General features: G+C 36.4%; 2 protein-coding genes and 1 pseudogene across 2 annotated transcripts; all 3 read left to right on the forward strand.

The window, feature by feature from the left end:
• The first annotated feature begins 3915 nt into the window (after positions 1-3915).
• On the forward strand, positions 3916-5949 carry LOC106624819 (probable cytochrome P450 6a13). The gene is made up of 2 exons (XM_014244590.3): positions 3916-5191; positions 5413-5949. The coding sequence occupies exons 1-2, from the start codon at positions 4105-4107 to the stop codon at positions 5826-5828; spliced, it is 1503 nt and encodes a 500-aa protein (XP_014100065.1). The 5' UTR covers positions 3916-4104; the 3' UTR covers positions 5829-5949.
• Positions 5950-10674: 4725 nt separating this feature from the next.
• Positions 10675-13661, forward strand: LOC106624818 (probable cytochrome P450 6a14; annotated as a pseudogene).
• A 3982-nt stretch (positions 13662-17643) lies between these two features.
• On the forward strand, positions 17644-19666 carry LOC106623052 (probable cytochrome P450 6a13). Its single transcript, XM_014242421.3, has 2 exons — positions 17644-18903; positions 19118-19666. The coding sequence occupies exons 1-2, from the start codon at positions 17811-17813 to the stop codon at positions 19531-19533; spliced, it is 1509 nt and encodes a 502-aa protein (XP_014097896.2). The 5' UTR covers positions 17644-17810; the 3' UTR covers positions 19534-19666.
• Positions 19667-20154: the final 488 nt, after the last annotated feature.

Here is a 20154-nt window from a genome sequence, read left to right on the forward strand (position 1 = left end):
TGCATTTTTGCCATTCTTTTGATTGACTTGTGACACGGTGGGTTGCTTGATGAAATTTTTTTCTTTGCCATATGCAGTCGCCTTGTAACAATTTCAGCCTTTAAACGTTCCAATAACGCTATATAATAGTCACTATTGACGATTTTTCCCTTCTCAAGATAGTCGATGAATATTACACCTTTCACGTTTGAAGCCAGCAAACCTACGTCTTATTGTTGTTTCTGATGGAGCTGTATCCCCTATAAGAATTTTTAAGCCATTGCTTTAGCGTCACTCTTAGCACAATAACTCGTAAGCTAATGAATAGAATGTAATGAAAGTTTAACAGCTGTCTTTTGAAGGTTAGTAATAATTGAAAATGAAGTAAAATGTGCGTCATCTTCCAGGCCAGGAACTTTTCAATTCATGTGTTACGAGACCGATTCGGCTAAGTTAACTACACTATAATCTATTTTTCTTGCAACACTGGCGCATTCTGACGGTGAGACTAAGTACATATTGGACCACCCTCGTACGTATTTATTTTTTTATAATTTTCAAACGTTTGTGACAGCAAACCAAAACGCCTAGGCTCTTAAGGCTAGAGACTCCAAGTTTGCCATTCTATAGTGTACGTATATAGGGCTTGGGCAACATTTGCATTATACTTTACCTAGTTCGCGTCCAAAGGGCTCTCACAATGAGTGCAGCAGGTGAGTAGACGTTTATTATGGTTACTAAAATTTCACAAATTATAGTTTTATTAACTACATATATAAGTGCGAGTTAGTTTTCATAAGTCTGTACTTTTTCAAACAATATAATGTTGAACGTCTGAAATATGTAGAGAGAGGAAGGATGGTATAACGGTCGCTTCTTCGATTCTTATTGTTGAATAAAAAATCGCACAGTCAAAGCAAAGAACACTTAAATTTTGTAAACAATGGAGAACACTCGAAGGTGAATACTATACCTTAGCGACCGAATGAGGAAGCTAATGCCGTTATGGGTCTTCAAACCTATTTTTCGGACAGTTTAAGTAGTTGAAGCATTACTAGCTAAAATTGAGGTAGCAATACTATTTTGAGAAACAAACCAGCATATTTCAAAATTTTGGTTTTTCTTTTGTGGGTTAAGTGCTTATCGGACGGCTACCGTATTGCATGGAACTATGAACACCGTCGAAAAGAGAGTCTGCCATAAAAACGATCTAAAAACTTTCACACATTTTAATTAACTTAAAATAAGAAAAGATGTTAATTTCGGTTATAATAGCCTACACATATACAAACTATTACTTACCAAAATTTGATTTCGATCGGTCAGTTTGTATGACAGCTATATGCTATAGACGTCCGATTTGAAGAATTTTTGAAAAAGTTTTCCATACAAGCGCTTGAAGTCGATAATTCAGGTTGTATAGCAGTGATCTTAACTAAACAATTTCTTCAGAAATTGCACTAATGCTTCAGACAATAATTTATGTCAGATGTCTTGAAGATATCTTATCAAATGAAAAAGTTTTCTAAATGAATACTTGACTCGAGCGTTCTATGGCAGCTATATGCTACAGTGATTCGATCTAAACAATTTCTTTGGAGATTATACCATTGTCTTAGAAAAATATTCTAACCAAATTTTTGGAAGATATCTCGTCAAATGACGAGTTTTATATTCGTAAATAAATATCCATGAAAGAGATGACCTATCTGGATCAGGTTATAACGGGTAATTCTATGACTAATATAAAACGGTTTATATGTGAGATGCTTAAACAAACTTGTGTAAGAATATTTCGCCTGATATTATTTATTGCTTTTAGTAGCAAAAATTATAGTTCAACGGGTTAAACATATTATATTTCTACTGCCACAGGCTTTCTAGAGGGAGTCACTCTTTCTCTAGAGGTCTCTTAATCACTAAATGGCACTCAAGTTCTTCAAAGTGAAAGCTTATTATAGAAAATATACTTATAATTTTCGTTAGTATTGTTTAAGTCGCCAACAATAATCTGCAAGCATTTCTGCGCTTCATATCCCTTTATAGCGCTTCTCCATTCAGAAAATGTCCTGATGGAACCTCTAGCCACTTGTTCGTCACTCACAGTCACCAAATTTGCTGTAAAGAAATCCAGATGAGAGTCCAGCATATGTATTTTTAAGGACCTATTTGGAACCCAAAGCTTTATATGATATATAGCTTCATTTATTTATTCTTTATTATTTTCCGATTTATGCTTTTCTAGAAAATTTTGAACAACATACCAAAACATTTCCAGGCAAGTGTTCCCTAGTCATTTAGGTTTTCTTCGAAACTTGCATCCATTATCAGTTGTCGTTTATAGCTTGGTTCACTTTTTTCAGATACTTCATCTTGCTGATTTAGAACAAGTTCCAAAGTAGAATGCTGATTTTCTGATTGATTTGGAGGCGTTGGCACAATCAGTTCGGCAAAACTGTATGGATCGTTAGAATATTTTCGTGGCATTTTTACAATGTAACAAACGTGCAATAGTTATATAGCCGTATAAATTGAAAAGACATGTATATGAGATTAGAAATTAATATGTACATATTTAGCTGCCACTGGACGTGATTGAACCGAAATTGGTATATATTGTAAATGAGTTCGTGTGACAAAACAGACAAAATAGTGTTTACCAGTGTAATTAGAAAGCATAACTTAAAGACAACAACAAATTCTACAACGTATCTTATCAATGTGATAACAATATATTAAACAAGTAAGGAAGGGCTAAGTTCGAATGTAACCGAACATTTTATACTCTCGCAAAGTCAAATGGTATACTCGTTTGCGATTTCTTTGTGGATTAACTGATATCGGTAGAAGGTCAATTATAGGATTTGGGGTCCACTTATTCAGTACTTAGGGGCTTGAACAGTTTTGGTTCAATTTAGATAATTTTTGGTCACAAGGTGGCATACTTTAAACGTATTAGTCACGCAAAGTTTTACGCCGATATGATCATTGTTGCTTGATTTGCATACTGGAAAGTGAAAAAATCAGATGAAATTTAAAATGATGTTATATGGGAAATAGGCGTGGTTGTAATCCGATTTCGCCCATTTTCTTACCATAATATAGAAATATGAAAAGAATTTTATGTATCGAATTTTGTTGAAATCGGTTAGGCAGATCCCAAGATATGGGTTTTCACCTAAAAGTGGGCGGTACCACGCCCACTGACTAATTTTGAACGCGGTTCTTATAAAGTCATCTCATACCATCTCAGAGATAAAATTTAATGTCTTTGGCTTGTTTAGTGCTTGATCGCGCTTTTAGTAGTTTTTAACAGTACCGTTATATGGGGAGTGGGCGGGGTTGTCACCCGATTTCACCCATTTTTACACCGTCGATAGAGAAGCTAAACAAATTTGTTCACAGTGAATTTTGTTATTATAGCTTTAGTGGTATAGGAGATATGCACATTAAACTTATTAGGGAGCGGGACCACGCCCACTTTAAAAAAATATAAACTGCAGATGCTCCTCCTAAATGTGATCCTGTATACCAAATAAGAGTCTTGTATCTTATTGTGGAGCTTCGTTATAGCAATTTATTTGTTTCTGATTTATGGCGTTTTGTGGGCATGTGTACCAAGTTTCATAAAGATATCTCAATTTTTACTCAAGTTACAGCTTGCACAGACGGACATACGTACGGACGGACGGCCGGACGGACAGACAGTCACCCGGATTTCAACTCGTCTCTTCATCCTGATCATTTATATATATATAACCCTATATCTAACTCGATTAGTTTTAGGTGATACAAACAACCGTTAGGTGAACAAAACTATTATACTCTGTAGCAACAGGTTGCGAGAGTATAAAAATACGAACCAAAGTGCAATGGAAGAAAACAGATAACACTGATATTTTCGTATAAATAGTAACTCAGTGGAGCCACATCTCATTAGTATACATGATGCAGAGCATGCGTAGCTCATTTCGGTAAAAAAAATTTAAGTGTGAAAATTAAGAACTAAAATTTTAAATTTTTAAAATAATATTTACAAACGTTGAAACGAAAACTGCAAAAAAATATAAACAAACAAGAAAGTAGTGTTAACAGTACTCCAACGTGGAAAATAAGTGTTTCAAGATGGATTTTTACTTCATTATTTTCTCCACAATCTTTGCGCTCCTGATCAGCTATCTACGCTACAAATATCAATATTGGGAGCTACTTGGTGTACCTCAGCTGAAGATGAACTACTTTTTTGGAAACCTGTTCCGCATAAAAACTATGCATAAAACGGAAATTTTACACGAAGTTTATAAAGAGTTTCGTGGTAAAGCAAAATTAGTCGGCACATACGTTTTTACCAAACCTATAGCCATTGCACTGGACTTAGACTTGGTGAAGTCGATATTAATCAAAGATTTCAATAAATTCACCGATCGTTTAGAGCAACGTAAGAGCACTACAAGCTATATCACTCAGCATTTATTTCGTGTGGATGGCGAAAAGTGGCGTCCATTGCGCACGAAGCTTACACCGACCTTCACATCGGCGAAAATGAAGTTTATGTTTCCGACGCTAGTGAACGTAGCGCATCAAATGGAAGAGGCTATCAACGCGCACTTAACTAAAACGCCGAGCGGTGACATAGACACACACGATTGGATGGGGCGCTTTACGACTGATGTGATTGGTCACTGTGCCTTCGGTGTTGAGTGCAATAGTTTGAAGGATCCGAATGTGGTATTTCGTCGCATGGGACATCGCATTTTTTATCCAAAATATTTCTCCGTACGTCTACGTACATTTATGCTTATATATCCCGCTATTTTCAAATATCTGAAATTTTTCAATATCAAAGAACATTCAAAAGACGTAGAAGATTTTACATTGCAGCTGGTGCGTGATACGCTGCGTTTGCGCGAAGAACAAAACGTACAGCGTAATGACTTCATTGATTTGTTAATTGAGTTGAAAAATTCCAAAGATATGAAAGGCGTGCCTAAAATGGGCGTTGAGGAGATGGCTGCACAAGTGCATATCTTTTTTGCTGCGGGCTATGAGACCAGCTCTAGTAACTTGAGTTACGGGCTATATGAATTAGCGAAGAATCCCCACATACAGGATAAGCTGAGAGCCGAAATCATTAGTGTTTTGAAGAAACATAATGGCGAGTTGACCTATGAAGCTATGATGGAGATGACATATTTGGATCAATTAATAACGGGTAAGATGTTGATTTGAAATATTTCCTATGATATTGCAGTGTTTAAAACACATCTTTTTCGCATACCTCATTTAACCAATACATTTTTCCAAAGAAAGCTATAAAGCGAACTAAGCATATCGCTATCATGTATCATAAATATTTAAACTTACTTATTATTTGATTAAAGAAAACTTCTTAGTAATATTAAAAAAAAAACCTCATGTACATTTCGCTTATAGAGACTCTACGGATGTATCCAGCACTCGGTGGTCTTACTCGTGTCTCCGTTGACGACTACAAAGTACCTGATACGGATATCACACTTAAAAAGGGCACACGCGTCTACATACCCGCTAAAGAGATACATTATGATCCGGATATCTATGATAATCCCAAAGAGTTTCGCCCGGAGCGCTTCCATCCGGATGAAGTGCAAAAGCGTCACCCTCAGGCCTTTCTCGGTTTTGGTGATGGGCCGCGTAATTGTATTGGGCTCCGCTTTGGACGTATGCAAGTGCGTGTTGGGTTTATCACTTTGCTCAAATCTTATCGCTTCAGCTTATCGGAGAAGACACCAAAAGAGTTAGAGATTTCTAAATATAGTATAGTGCTTGTACCGCATAGTAAAATTTGGCTGAAGGCAGAAAAATTATAGTGATAAAAATTGTGTTACTGCACAATGATTTTTATTTTAAGTTCAACGAAATAAAGCATATTGATGCTAAAGTATAATTAAAAAGCTTCAATAAATGGTGCTTATAAAAATTTCTGTACAAGAGAGTGGATTTATTTATTTTATTTCAAACGCATTACTGTCAGTCATAAATTTTTTTTGAAACGGCTTTTCAAGTAATAATCCATGCCGAATTTCGTGAAGATACCTCGTCAAATCAAAGAGTTTTCCATACAAGCACTTGATTCCAATCGTTCAGTTTGTATGGCAGCCATATGTTATAGTGGGTCGATATCGGACAAATGAGCAGCTTCTTAGTGAGAAAAGGACAGGTGTCAAATTTCAAATCGATAGCTTAAAAACTGAGGGACTAGTTTGTATATATACAGTCAGACGAACGGAGAGACAGTCGGACATGCCTAAATCAACTCAGCTCATCATGCTGATCATTTATGTATTGTATATATTTTATAGGGTCTCCGACGTTTCTTTCTGGACCTGTTCAGGGTATAAAGAAGACAAAATGAACAAATAAAACAGGTTTTTATTCATTTGAAGTAGCTAATTACGGTACTTTGTTCATCATAATTATACTCGTACGTAACAAAAAAATTATTATATACGGTATTCAAAACCCGTGTAACTGGCATATGAATGAAAGCATGTTTTATGCTATTTTTTGTCCAATTATTTAAAAAGCGAGCACGAGCATGTCTCTTATCATTTCCTTGTCTTGGCATATCCCAATTTATGTATGACAAATGCAGCCAAGCCATATGCAACACGAAAAAACGTTAACTTTGGTTGCACCGAACCATTAATACCTTACACAAATAAAAAAGTTGCTACGCAAGAACTTGATTTTGATTGGCCAGTTTTTATGGCAGCTATATAGTGCTCCGATATCAATGGTTCCGAAAAATGAGCAGCTTCTTGGGGAGTGAAAGACGTGAAAAAAACTTCGGAACGATATTTCTAAAAATTAAAGTCTAGTTGGCAAGTTATACAAGTACAGGCAGACAGACGTACATGGCTGAAATTATACAGTTCGTCATATTTATTATTTACATAAATAGATAGATATATAGATTAGAATAGAGGTATGCACCACGGGCCCTCCCCTAAGTCACAATGACTCACGTAGCCCCAGCATATTGATGAACTCCAATATACTGCTAGGTGCTAGTGAGGCGATGAACCTATAGTTCAGGCGGAAGCTCTCCTTCCGGACGAATGTGTACAATTCGTCGTCTATGCAGAGGTTGAGCCTCCACCCGGAATCCTCGACCTTGCTATTTACTACTTGCCAGACCGATGTACTAACCGATCTCCGTCAGCCAGCTGGCAGCCCTCTATCCTTGCAGTCCATCTGCAGCATGCCTTCTTTGAAATAGACTTCATGAAAGTAGGCTGCATATCCCGATCCTCTGAATACCTCCTCCATGAATAGGCCTTAGAGCACGGTAGGCTCCTCCTCTCCCTCTTTAACTCTTCATTGGCTAAGCGTAATGCTTACCTTTCATCTATTTGAGTTTTCTCTCCTTTCTTGTAAACATAAAAATCACCACTTCCACTCTATCATCGATATGGCGTAATTTTTCTGCAATATATGCAATGGAAATTATATCAAATTTATCTCTTAACCAGGAGTAGTTTTATCCCTGCTCTTATAGACTTTTGAAATTAATAAGCTGTTAAAGAACTTGGACTGCAAAGCCCCTAAGATAGTGGCAAATGCAGACGACATTGCAATCTTTATAACGGGAAGATGTTTACACACCATTAGCAGTAATAAGACCATTACATTCAATACAGTCCAGAATTGGGCATGGCAAGCATATATGAGGTTGACAACAAAAAACAAATCCAAAAACGGATTAGTTTGTCTCCACTCGGAAGAGTGATTTTGCCATGGAGGCTCCCTACGACAAATGGGACCGTTCCAAATACCTTGGAGTAGTCTTGGACATCAAACTGCTGTCGAAGCACAATGTGGAAAAAAGACTAAGAAATGCCTTATGCGCGAGTAGGCAGATGCCTTTCTCCATCTCTCATGCACTGGTACTCACAGTGTGGTAGACAGGCATACGGAAATCGACTTACCGGAAGTCAATGGAAATGGTTTAGGTTTAGCAAGCATCGACTACTTGACGTCACTTTTCAATTGGGAAAAAGGTTCATAGTATGGTAAATATAGAAAAAGATTATTGGCGTAAAGACTTGTTAGCGGCGTGCAACACATTAAACATTTAAACGGATGCCTCAAAAATGAAGGACGTAGTTGGTGCGGGGATATACTTTCTAAAGTATGGCATAAGGCAGAAGCACATATATTTTAAACAGAGGTCTTTGATATTGGGAAAGCCACGGAGCTAGCATTTAATGCATCAACAGACAACTCCGGAGTTAACGCCAACGTGGACAGCCAAGCAACAATCGAGGCTTTGACCTCGTTTTGCATATCCGTCAGAGGTATCTTGAAAATCAGAGCAGTAAAGAAGAGTGTCGCCAGAACCAAGCGATTTCAATTATACTGGGTGCCAGGTGACAAAGACATCGTTGGCAATAAGATAGTGCGAATTGGACACGAGCATGGCAAATAAAATCAAAACGCGGTGGAATTGTCTACCTGGGTGCAAAACTGCAAATGTTATGTATAAAACGATAGATCGGAAATCTGCAAAATTCCTACTGGTACTCAAGAGAAGAGACTGGAGGAAAATGATGTACTCACTGGTCACAGTTTGGTGGCGGCACACGGCTGTAGACTGACAGATCGAGAAGATCACAGGAAATGTCAAGGGCAAGACACCAGGACCACACATAATGGAGCATCTCTTGTGCAATTGTCCCGCCTTGACAAGGCTACGCTTCGCTACGCATTTGGGGTCTCCACGGTATTATACACTGAAAGAGTTATCGTTAGTGAGGCCGCAATGTCTATTGAAATTCGCGTCAAGCGCAGTCATTCTCCATTGACTACTCCTCATGAACTTCGTAACAGAACTCCATCTGGTATCCAAGGGACCTAAACTGCTTTATGTGTGACTCATTAGCCTACCAGACTAACCAAACCTACCTTAACTAGTAGAAAAAGTTACCCTCATATACTTTTTATTTTCGTCCAAACTACAAGTTAAATATTTTCAAAACAACAATACGCAAATATTTAGATTTGAAATTTTATTGATGTACTAATATTTGGCTTGCGTTTTAATCACTGTTTAAGTTTTATATACATGTTCACTCAAAAGCAATTTTAATAACCCGCCCCGTACATGCATTATTAGGTCTGCACAGACCTGTTTTTGACGCTTGAGATAAAAATTTTATGAACCCAGATTAACCCGAACCCGTACATATTATCGGTCTGATATGTTGTTCGTTGCTGTGTGTTGCAATGGAAGGATTTATCTCTAATACGGAAAACCAAAAAATTATGGTTTTATGTGCAAAAAGTCTGTTCAAACTTGACTGTACATCCTTCATTTGTGATTTGATAGATACAAACACTCCATTTCGCATACCTGGACCTCCATAGAACCAATGTAATGATTTCTATTCCTCTGGTTGACTTTTTGGTATATCATAATATAAATGCGTTGATATGTGAGCTGTCTTAAAAAACTTTGCAGACAATATTTCGTTTAATATTATATATTGGGATTTGGTAGCAAACATTTAGATTCTTCGAGTCAAACTTCTAAGATTTCTACTGCCAAAGGTTTAATAGAAGAAGTCAGCTTTTCTCTAAAGGTCTCCCAATCCCCAAATGTTACTCAGGTTCCTCGAATCTGACCGCAAAAATCCGAAATGGTAGCTTCAATCATATCTACAAATATAATACATATACGAGTATACTACGAAACTTAGAAACTATATACCTCTTCTGGCAACTCAACTCGATTCTTGCATAACTCTCTACTGCTAAACTAATCACTCAAAACTAATGATTACTAATTCCTTGCAACTAATTTGCTCTCACATAATCAACTTTTAATTCTCTTAATTAATTTACTTCCAAAACTTTGCGTGCTTTTGACCAATGCTTCCATTAATGCACCTTTCACTAGACCTACAGTGCGTAGTTTCAACATTTTACTAAACCAGCCTAATACTGAACATATTATCATATGACAGAGCTAATAAAATATGATAACTTTAATACAACAAAAAATGCTACAACGTATCTTATCAATGTAATAAGTAATACACTGTACATGATTTTAAGCAAATAAAAGTCAAGTGCAATGCAAAGATACAGGTGACACTAATTTTGTCATATAAATAGTAACTGAGTGGACCCACACCACAGTAGTAGTGCAGAGTAATCGTTACGATTTTTCGGTAATTAAGCACTGAAAGACTAAATCGCTGAGAAAAAATTTCACAGCAATTAGGACAAAAATTGCAGAGAAATATTATTAAATAAGAAAGTAGTCTTATAAATATCCAACCCGGAAAACAAGTGTTTTAAGATGGATTTTTACTTCATTATTTTCTCCACAATCTTTGCGCTCCTGATCAGCTATCTACGCTACAAATATCAATATTGGGAGCTACTTGGTGTAACACAGCTGAAGATGAACTATTTTCTTGGAAACCTGTTCCGCATAAAAACTATGCATAAAACGGAAATTTTACACGAAGTTTATAAAGAGTTTCGTGGTAAAGCAAAATTAGTCGGCACATACGTTTTTACCAAACCTATAGCCATTGCACTGGACTTAGACTTGGTGAAGTCGATATTAATCAAGGATTTCAATAAATTCACCGATCGCTTCGAACAACATAAGAGCACTGTCAATGTTCTCGAATGGTGATGTAGAATTACACGATTAGATGGCTCGCTTAACAATTGTATAACTTCATGAATACGAGCGAAGATAAATTGGCTTTTTTCGCCAGATAACGGTTATTCGTAGTACGCAATCAAAGCAAACCAAGCCAATGTTAAGTTTTCAAAAAGTCAATGTTTCATGTCCTATAAGCAGAGGGATTCATTGGTCCATATTTCTTAAAAATGAAGCAGGCCATAATGTTGAAGTCAATGGGAAACGCTATAGAGATATAATTAATGACATTTTCGTGCCTGAATTGGAGCATGTTGAAGTGCATGATATTTGGTTCCAACAAGACGCCGGTACATACCATAGAGCCCACGAAACAATCACTTTGTTTAAGAAAGCAATTGCTGCAAAAAGTGGTGGAAATTGGGCCCATAATTCAAACATGTTTTAGTAATTGCCCTGGTCCCCACTATTGTAAGTCCCAAAAATAATACAACTTTGTGTATGTAGAATAAAATCCACAATATATTATTTTTGTAAGTTTTATACAATATATTTCAAATAGGTTCCATTAGACTCAAAACAACGAGATCTGGGACTAGAAATTAGACACATGGTAATACATCAGGCGAATACGGAGGATGGTTTGTTAACGAGGGAAATTCGTTTTCTCATCAAAAACACGTTCACTTGTTTGCTCTTTATTTAGTTCATGGGAACTTTTCTTTTACCCAAGACTTCTGTTGAAATTCTTCAAATATCGTGTTAACTTTTAATTAATTTCTTAGCCAATATTTTCGTAGTAATTTTTTATCGATAATAATAATTTCACGGACTTATTATTGTATATCAATTCAGCCCGATTATATACAATTCGTATGTCTTATTGGTTTTTTTTTTTTTTTTTTTTGCCAAGTTTAACACAAAACAAATGTTGCATAATATTTCTGCTGCTCCCAACAGGAGTTAACCGCCATACAAAGTGACTAACCACTCCACTGACTCATAAGGATATATTGATAAAGTCAAAGTAGTAAATAATGTACCTATAATACTGGAGCTGGACTGGTCGTTGGAGAAACATTCACAGGTAGACCAGAAGGAACTTAATAACTTAATGAACAAAAACAAGAACTTTTGGGGGAAAAAATAAGTAAATATACTAGTTTTTACGAACGGTAAGATAAGATAGCCACCTTGAGAGTCTAGTTAGAGTGAACTGCGTTGTCGCTCACCTTACAAAATAAAGAGTTCTATATTATTTACCTGACAATAATAAATTTTTTTTTAAATACCAGTCAGCTACACAAATAAAAGAAAGAAATAAGGACTTAATCCGAATGTAACCAAACATTTTATACTCTCGCAATTTGTAGGCCCGTCTTGCAGACTTTTCGTGACCGTGTGAGTAAAACGCATGTATGTTTTCTTTCCGTTCCTTTGGCGATCCTGCATGCACTTAAGAGATTTCATCTCACCCTGATCGGTCGGTCATCGCTTTCGGAAATTTCTTTGTGTATCTTGCGTATTTTCTTTACTGGTTCGGTAGCCAAGTGGATGGCACTTTTGGCAAACGGCTAATACATTACCGGAAGATAGCCGCTCTCCCTCAGCACAATATCTACTGTCGCCCTACTTCTATTATTATAAACTTTCTAGTGGAGACGTTGGAGTGTATCACACGTATAAAAAGGTTCATCAATATATTCGTATTTATTATTTCGTATTTATTATTTCGTATTTATTCTTACAAACAACCGTTACAGTTGAAAAAACTAGTATACTTTGTTGCTATATGAGTAACAGCTAGATGCGCACTAAACTAAAAGTAAACAATTATAAAGATAACACTAATGAGTGGTAGATAATCCATGGTGATTTCTCGATATTCATAAGCAGCTATGTAGATAACTATTTGCTTCTAAGTGCAACGACGTAATAAAAAAGGTATAAGATTCTAAGATTCTAAGTCAGCCGATAATTATTAGTCAAACGCTAACTAACGCGGAACTTACAACAACGAACTTGTTGACATAGGTTCACTAAACATATAGGGAATGGCTAAAAACGTGCACTGAAAACTGAATAATTTGTTTAGCTGCGAGCCAAAATTTTACACACAAGATGGTTTTCTCTTTTGTAATTTTCTGCACGCTTTGCTTGCTACTGGTCAGCTCTGGTAACTTGAGTTGTGGGCTATATGAATTGGCGAAGGCTCCCCACGTGCTGAAGAAGGGGAGGTCGGAAATTAAAAGCGTTCTTGAAAAACATAATGTCGAATTGACCTATAAGGCTTTGATGGATATGACATATTTGGATCAAATTATAACAGGTAAATTGGTCACACAAAATATTTTATACTTATTATAAACATGTTTTTCAATAGAAAGACATCATAACAACTAAAAATTGCGCTTTTTTTTAAATATCTACATTGTATTATTGTTTAGTTAATATAACAAACTTTTGTAACTATATACTCATAATGTTTTATTTTGCTTTCAGAAACAGTCCGCAAACATCCAGCGCTCGCTGCTATCACTCGTATCTCCACTAATAAGTACAAGGGCACTCGAGAAGGGCACACATATCTATATACCCTCGAGAGAAATACATTATGATCCAGATATCTATGATAATCTCCCGGAGCGCTTTCACTCAGATGAAGAGCAAAAGCGTCACCATCAGGCCTTTCTCGGTTTAGGTTTTGGACTTCGTAATTGTATTGGCCTCCGCTTTGCTCGAATGCAAGTCCGTGTCGGACTAATAACTTTGCTAAAATCTTATCGCTTTAGCGTATCGGAGAAGACACCAGCACTTATAGAGTCTTATAAATTAACTTCAGTAATTGTGTCAGGTTTCAAGATTTGGCTGAAGGCAAAAAAAATTGAGGATACAACCTTTGCTGCTACATAATTATTTTAATTCTAAGGTCGATGAAATAGAACATGATTGCTGCTAAACTAAAAATTAGATATTTTAATAAATAGTACTTATAAATTTTTTGGTCGAGCAAGTAAAATTATATACATATATTTATATATATAATATATTTTTTACATAGATTAAGTGGCTCTTCAGCTCGTAAGTGCCCAAACCCTTGCACTTTAGACGAGCTCTCGATAAACATAGCTGCATGAAAAAAAAATTTTGTTGTTTTTTTCGATATATCGGTTAGTTGCATAAGATTTAGGTAATAGAAAATCAGATACAATAAAATAACTGACAGTGGTGAGATAAGACTACCATATTAGTAATTATAATTTGTTCTCCATTTTTATGAAACTGAATTTTGTTCAGGCCATACTCAACACACTCTGTAGACGTCAGTATTTAAGATAAGCGATAAGAAGCTGCTAAAACTAAAACTCAATTTTAGTGAAACATCTAGATTTTGGAGCAACTGGAATTAAGTGAAATGCTTCAGATCTTTTGGAAAAATATCGAGATTTTTGAATCTATTCTATTTCCGCTATTTCACTTGCATGAGTTTCGGCGTATTTTGACTTTGATCTGGCAAAAGCGCGACATTCGAGGAGGAAAAGTTGAGATGATTTTATCTCATCTTTTTTCAAACAGCTAATGCAATGGGCTTCCGGTCAAATCTTTAATTTTACTGCATGACTCCTACAATCGTTGAAAGGTAGACTTTGCTGAGAGCGAAGATCTCTTAGGATTTACCAGGAGAACCTTGCGACTGTAGTAGTTAATTAACGCATGCTGAGCTGATCTGAGGCCCAACAGTCAGTAGCGAACCACAAGAAGACAATTAAGCTCCTAACCGTTCTCATTCCGCAGTTATTTCGACCGAAATATTTTCCTAGAAAACTCATCAGACTTAAAATTTTCGACAATACCCCTGTGACCTGGCACCCAACCCTCTCTAATCGTGTAGTAACTCGATGCTAGATATAAAGAGTTTAGACAGACCATTCACTAGTCTTGTGCGTACAATCAGCTAGCTCAAGGCAAATACCCCTGTCGTACCATCTCTGTCCTCCGAAGCAATCGGATGATCTACTGCTACCTTTATAGCTTGGAGGACACTGCAGTGGTTAGGAAGCCTAAAGTTGAAGCTGATGGATAGTTCCAGGCAGTGTACTCATTCAGCAACCCTCCCCAAGCTATATGATTGTCCAGGTTCGCAGTCATCAAATTATCGAAATTCTCTAAATCTGAGAGCAGCAATGTGGTCTTTTCCAGCGCTTTCCACCATACAAAAATTCATTATCACATTATAGGTTTGACTATAGTTTCATAAAGCCAAATAGCTACTTTTGGTGAGAGTCCCCACCTTTTAACAATGGTTCCACTGCAGTTGTACAGGGCAACCGATACCTTTCTTGATCTTTCGCGAAGTTGGGTTTTCATGAGGACTTCCTGTCTAGGTTGAACGCGGTTTTAGGATTGGCAAGAGAACTGCCCATTGTGGGGTGCTCCTACTCACATTTCGTTGTGCCCGCGCACTAACCATGTCCGCCTCGATAGCTCTATCGTAAAGAAGTTTAAAGCTGAGATGCTAAAGGTTCGATTTAACTCCAAACTTATTCAATACTGTAATGACCGTCTGTGACGGTAACATTGTGTACTTGTGCGATAAATTAATAAAATTCCATTGCTCACATGTACCGAAAATACGAATGCTAAAACTTCCGCTGTGTTTCATACTGTATATATCAAGCAATATATAAGCTATCTTAGCAAGATTAAATGAAAATGTATGAAATCGGTCCACTCTGTGTGCGTTATCTTCATAAAATGTTCCGCAACATGTTGCTAGTTGTGCTAACTTTGCGGTTGTTTGTAACACCTAAAACTAAAGTATTGCAGATAGGTATAGAGCTATACATACCTATCTTAATGATCAGGGTGACCAGAAGAGTTGATTTCAGGCTGACTTACTATCCGCTCGTTCGACAATGTGAAAGTGGGCGAACACGGCTTCATTTCTCAAGAAGTACCGACCAATGATTCCACTAGACCAAAAACCACACCAAACGGTCAATTTAGGTGAATGTAATAGTAGGTCATGAATAATTTTTGGATTTTCTGCGCACCAGAATCGACAGTTTTGTTTATTTAGCGCACCATTCAGATGAAAGTGAGCTCAATCGGAGAAGATGATTTTCTTAAAAAAAAATCAATATCGTTTTCAAGTTGTTCCAAAGCCAAATCAGTAAATTCACGACGTTTACCGGCCGAAAGGATATCTAGAAATTATATCATCGCTTTCGGAAAATCCGATATATCATAACAGAAATAAAGACATCGGAATATATATTTGCATAGCTAGATCCTTAAACTGTTAACGCATCATTTTTAGAAATTATAGAAATGGCTGTATAACCTTTTAAGCCCCCAGACACTGAATATGAAGACTTCAGTATCTAAGTCTGGCCATTCTACTGACCTTTCTTAAGACCCTTAACCTAACCTTTTTACCGAAAATATCACTCAATATGGAAAATATTTTAATGAGATTCAGACGATTTACTTCCAGAGTTCGTTTGTGTTACAAATAGATAAAATCTGTTTAGTAAATCCCCTAGCCTAGCCTGGCACTTCTGCCGTTCTCCCAAACCTATAAAAACTACCGCGCAAGAAATATTATTTTTGGTTAGTTTAATATAACTTATAATACAATAGCTTTGACTGGAACTTCTATACAAAGGTCACTGCCAATTCAAATCGAGATATTGATACAATCAAAATAATGGATACGCATCTAATCAAACACGATATAGACTTTCGGAGACATAGTAATTGTGCGATACTGGGTAAATGTAGATGCATAGTGAAACGCATTTATTAAAGTTAGATATCTGTAATACTCGACAATGTCCATTAAAAAAGTCGCCTTAATTACTTAGTAATTAAAGCAAACAACAATGTAAAAAATTAAGTAAACAAATTCAAATGCCTTAAATTTTATTTTTGTTTTAATTTTATGAGTTTCACACCATATAAAAAATAAGTTATTACTACTTGCCTGACTCCTATCAATCTTTCTAAACTACAAGTCAGCTACATAAATAAACGAGGGAAAGAGGGTCTAAATTCGGATGTAACCAAACATTTTATACTCTTGCAATTTGCAAGAATCAAAAGCGGTGAAATTTCAGATGTTGACAAAACTTTATATTAAAGAATGTTGTATAAGAATTAAAAATTCAATACTCGACGGAGTCGTGAAGGGTATGATAATGTATATCATTAAGATTAACTCTAATATATACTCGCTTTGTTTCAGTAAAACATGTGGCTTCGCGCCCGAGATAATTATTTTGTATTAAAATCAACCTAAATGACTCAAACGAGATACTTTTAAACTTAACCATAGACGCTAAGGTTAAAAAATCATTAAATTAGGAAATAAAGCTTAGACCAAAGCCCAGACCTTGCCCCAGATAAACGGTTTAAAGTCAAATGGAAAGTCGGAAATCGTTTTAATCGGTATATTGTTGGTAGGCTAAGGTCTGAACATATTGCATTTACTTTGGCTTTAAACTCAAATATACTAGTGACTGATTTCCATCTTATTTTTAACAATAATCATTAGTTACAGTAATATATCCAATAAGGTATATCGAAGCGAACGCCCGATTTAATCTTTTTTGGTAACAAGACTCAGTATTATCAGGAAAAAACGCTCTCTGAACTTCATTATTATATCTCAAAGAAGGACCGGTATTTTAAGTAAAAAGCTGGATAAAAGTCATGCACTTTATCAGTGAGATCTACATTTTCTGTAACTGGAGGCTTGAAAAGTTATGATCCGATTTCAACCAGTTTTGTGAACAAATTTAGTATACTCTGTTGCTGCATGTTGCTAGAGTATATAAATATTTAATCAAGTAACAGCAAGATGCGCACTAAACTAAAAGTAAATAATTATAAAGATAACACTACTGAGTAGTAGATAATCCATGGTGATTTATCGATACATTTTTATAATAAACCATATAGATGTCTATTCGCATCTATGGTATATATAAGGGCATTTTGGGCTATTAGAGATAAAACGGGTATACGATACAAAGTAGGCGATAGTCTTTAAACAAGCGCCAACTACGACTAGCTGACATACATCAAATATATAGTGAATGGCTAAGAACGAGCTCTGAAACTTTAATAATTCATTAAGCCGCAAGTCAAAACTTTACACACACGCAAGATGGTTCTGTCTTTTGTCTTTTTTTCCACGCTTTGCTTGCTGCTGATCAGCTTCCTACGCTACAAGTTTCAATATTGGAAGAAGCTTGGAGTGCCAGAGCCAACAACTTACTACCTTGGAAACTTCCGTCTCATAAAATCCATGCATAAAACGGAATTATTACGCGAATACTATCAAAAGTTTCGCGGTAAAGCAAAATTAATCGGCACATACGTTTTCACCAAACCCATAATCATTGTGTTGGACTTAGATTTGGTAAAAACTATACTAATCAAAGATTTTAACAAATTTACGGATCGCTTTCAACGACGTAAGACCGATAAGCACGTGTTCGACATTCTTAATGAGACGCTCTTTCGCGTGAATGGCGACAGCTGGCGTCCACTGCGTACGAAACTTTCACCAACCTTTACATCGGCGAAAATGAAGTTTATGTTTCCGACGCTGGTGAACGTGGCGCATCAAATGGAAGAGGCTATCAACGCGCACTTAGCCAAGACGCCGAGCGGTGACATAGACACACACGATTGGATGGGGCGCTTTACGACTGATGTGATTGGTCATTGTGCCTTCGGTGTTGAGTGCAATAGTTTGAAGGATCCAAATGTAATATTTCGTCGCATAGGGCATCGCATTTTTTATCCAAAATATTTATCCATACGACTGCGTACTTTTATGATTTCGTATCCCGTCATCTTCAAATATCTGAAATTTTTCAATTTCAATGAATATGTTGGAGGTCTAGAAGAATTCGTATTGAAGCTGGTGCGTGATACACTGCGTTTGCGCGAAGAACAAAACGTACAGCGTAATGACTTCATTGATTTGTTAATTGAGATGAAAAATTCCAAAGATATGAAAGGTGTGCCCCCAATGGGTATTGAAGAAATGGCTTCACAAGTATTTGTATTTTTTGCTGCGGGCTTTGAGACCAGCTCTAGTAACTTGAGTTATGGGCTATTTGAATTGGCGAAGAATCCCCACGTGCAGGAGAAGTTGAGAGCGGAAATTAAAAGCGTTCTTGAGAAACATAATGGCGAATTGACCTATGAGTCTATGTTTGAGATGACATATTTGGATCAAGTTATAACAGGTAAGCCGACTCTTCAAGCTGTTGATTGATATATATACTTTATAAGATCTCTGACATTTCCTTTCGGGTGTTACAAACGTCGTGGCAAACTTAATAAACACAGTTCGGCGTACAAATATCGCTATGTTTCATATATATTTCCAATAATTTCTTATTGAGTTAACATCTGAATTGCCTGTGAATGCAAATACATAATTTTTTATTTCGCTTTCAGAAACACTTCGCAAAAGTCCAGCATTCGCCGCTATCACTCGTGTCTCCAATGAGGACTACAAAGTGCCCGATACTAACATTACACTCGAGAAGGGTACACATATCTATATACCGGCGATAGCAATACATTATGATCCGGATATCTATGATAATCCCGAAGAATTCCGCCCGGAGCGCTTCCACCCTGAAGAAATACAAAAGCGTCATCCACAAGCCTTTCTCGGTTTCGGTGATGGACCTCGAAATTGTATTGGCCTCCGCTTTGCTCGTATGCAAGTGCGCATCGGGCTAATAACTTTGCTCAAATCTTATCGCTTTAGCGTATCGGAGAAGACACCACCACAATTAGAGATTTCGAAAACTTGTTCAGTACTTGTGCCAGGTCGGAAGATTTGGTTGAAGGCAGAAAAACTGTGAAGTTCAAAAATTTATTGTTTTTTTGTTGTGTGAAAATATCAAAAAGGCAGAGAGAAAATGATCTTAAAAAAAAGTATGTTCCTACTTTTTGAAAATTTAGCTAGAATTTGTAGTAAATAAAATAGTGCATGAAAGCATGTATTGTATAACATATACGAGTACTTTTACTTTAAATTATTGTCTTGAATTGAATCTTGTCCCCTACTTAAAAATAAAAATGTATGCATTAATTCAAATAGAATAAATATATTTGATTTTTTATGTGAGTTTCTTATAAGCTGCTTCCTATTTAACATTAACTTTAGTCAAAAATCTGAATCAGTGATGGTTCTTGCACAATATTGCCTAAAAAAGCTCTAATAAGTTTACATTTCATTTATATAAGCAAAAGCTTTTGCAGTTAAAGCTCTCAAGCGCGTATTTTCTGGTATCGCTTTTTCCCTCTAATATATGTTCTTCCAAACGCTTGCATGGCTAAAGCTTCACTGCAGTAAAGCTCTGAAAAGCTTCTTGGTCTATGCTAAACTTATGTTAACTAACATAATGCAGTAAACCCTGTGTGCTAAATGTGTGCTTAAAGATTTGCGGAAGGCAAATGGAGTGTAGCTCCCTACCAATTCT

The sequence above is a fragment of the Bactrocera oleae genome, chromosome 3, assembly GCF_042242935.1.
Source record: "Bactrocera oleae isolate idBacOlea1 chromosome 3, idBacOlea1, whole genome shotgun sequence".
Taxonomy (NCBI): domain Eukaryota; kingdom Metazoa; phylum Arthropoda; class Insecta; order Diptera; family Tephritidae; genus Bactrocera; species Bactrocera oleae.

Bases quoted from the DNA above. Each gene is read 5' to 3' on its own strand.
- LOC106624819 (XM_014244590.3), top strand. From the start codon at position 4,105: ATGGATTTTTACTTCATTATTTTCTCCACAATCTTTGCGCTCCTGATC. The intron at 5,192-5,412 runs GTAAGATGTTGA...TTTCGCTTATAG, and splicing joins TTTGGATCAATTAATAACGG to AGACTCTACGGATGTATCCA.
- LOC106623052 (XM_014242421.3), top strand. From the start codon at position 17,811: ATGGTTCTGTCTTTTGTCTTTTTTTCCACGCTTTGCTTGCTGCTGATC. The intron at 18,904-19,117 runs GTAAGCCGACTC...TTTCGCTTTCAG, and splicing joins TTTGGATCAAGTTATAACAG to AAACACTTCGCAAAAGTCCA.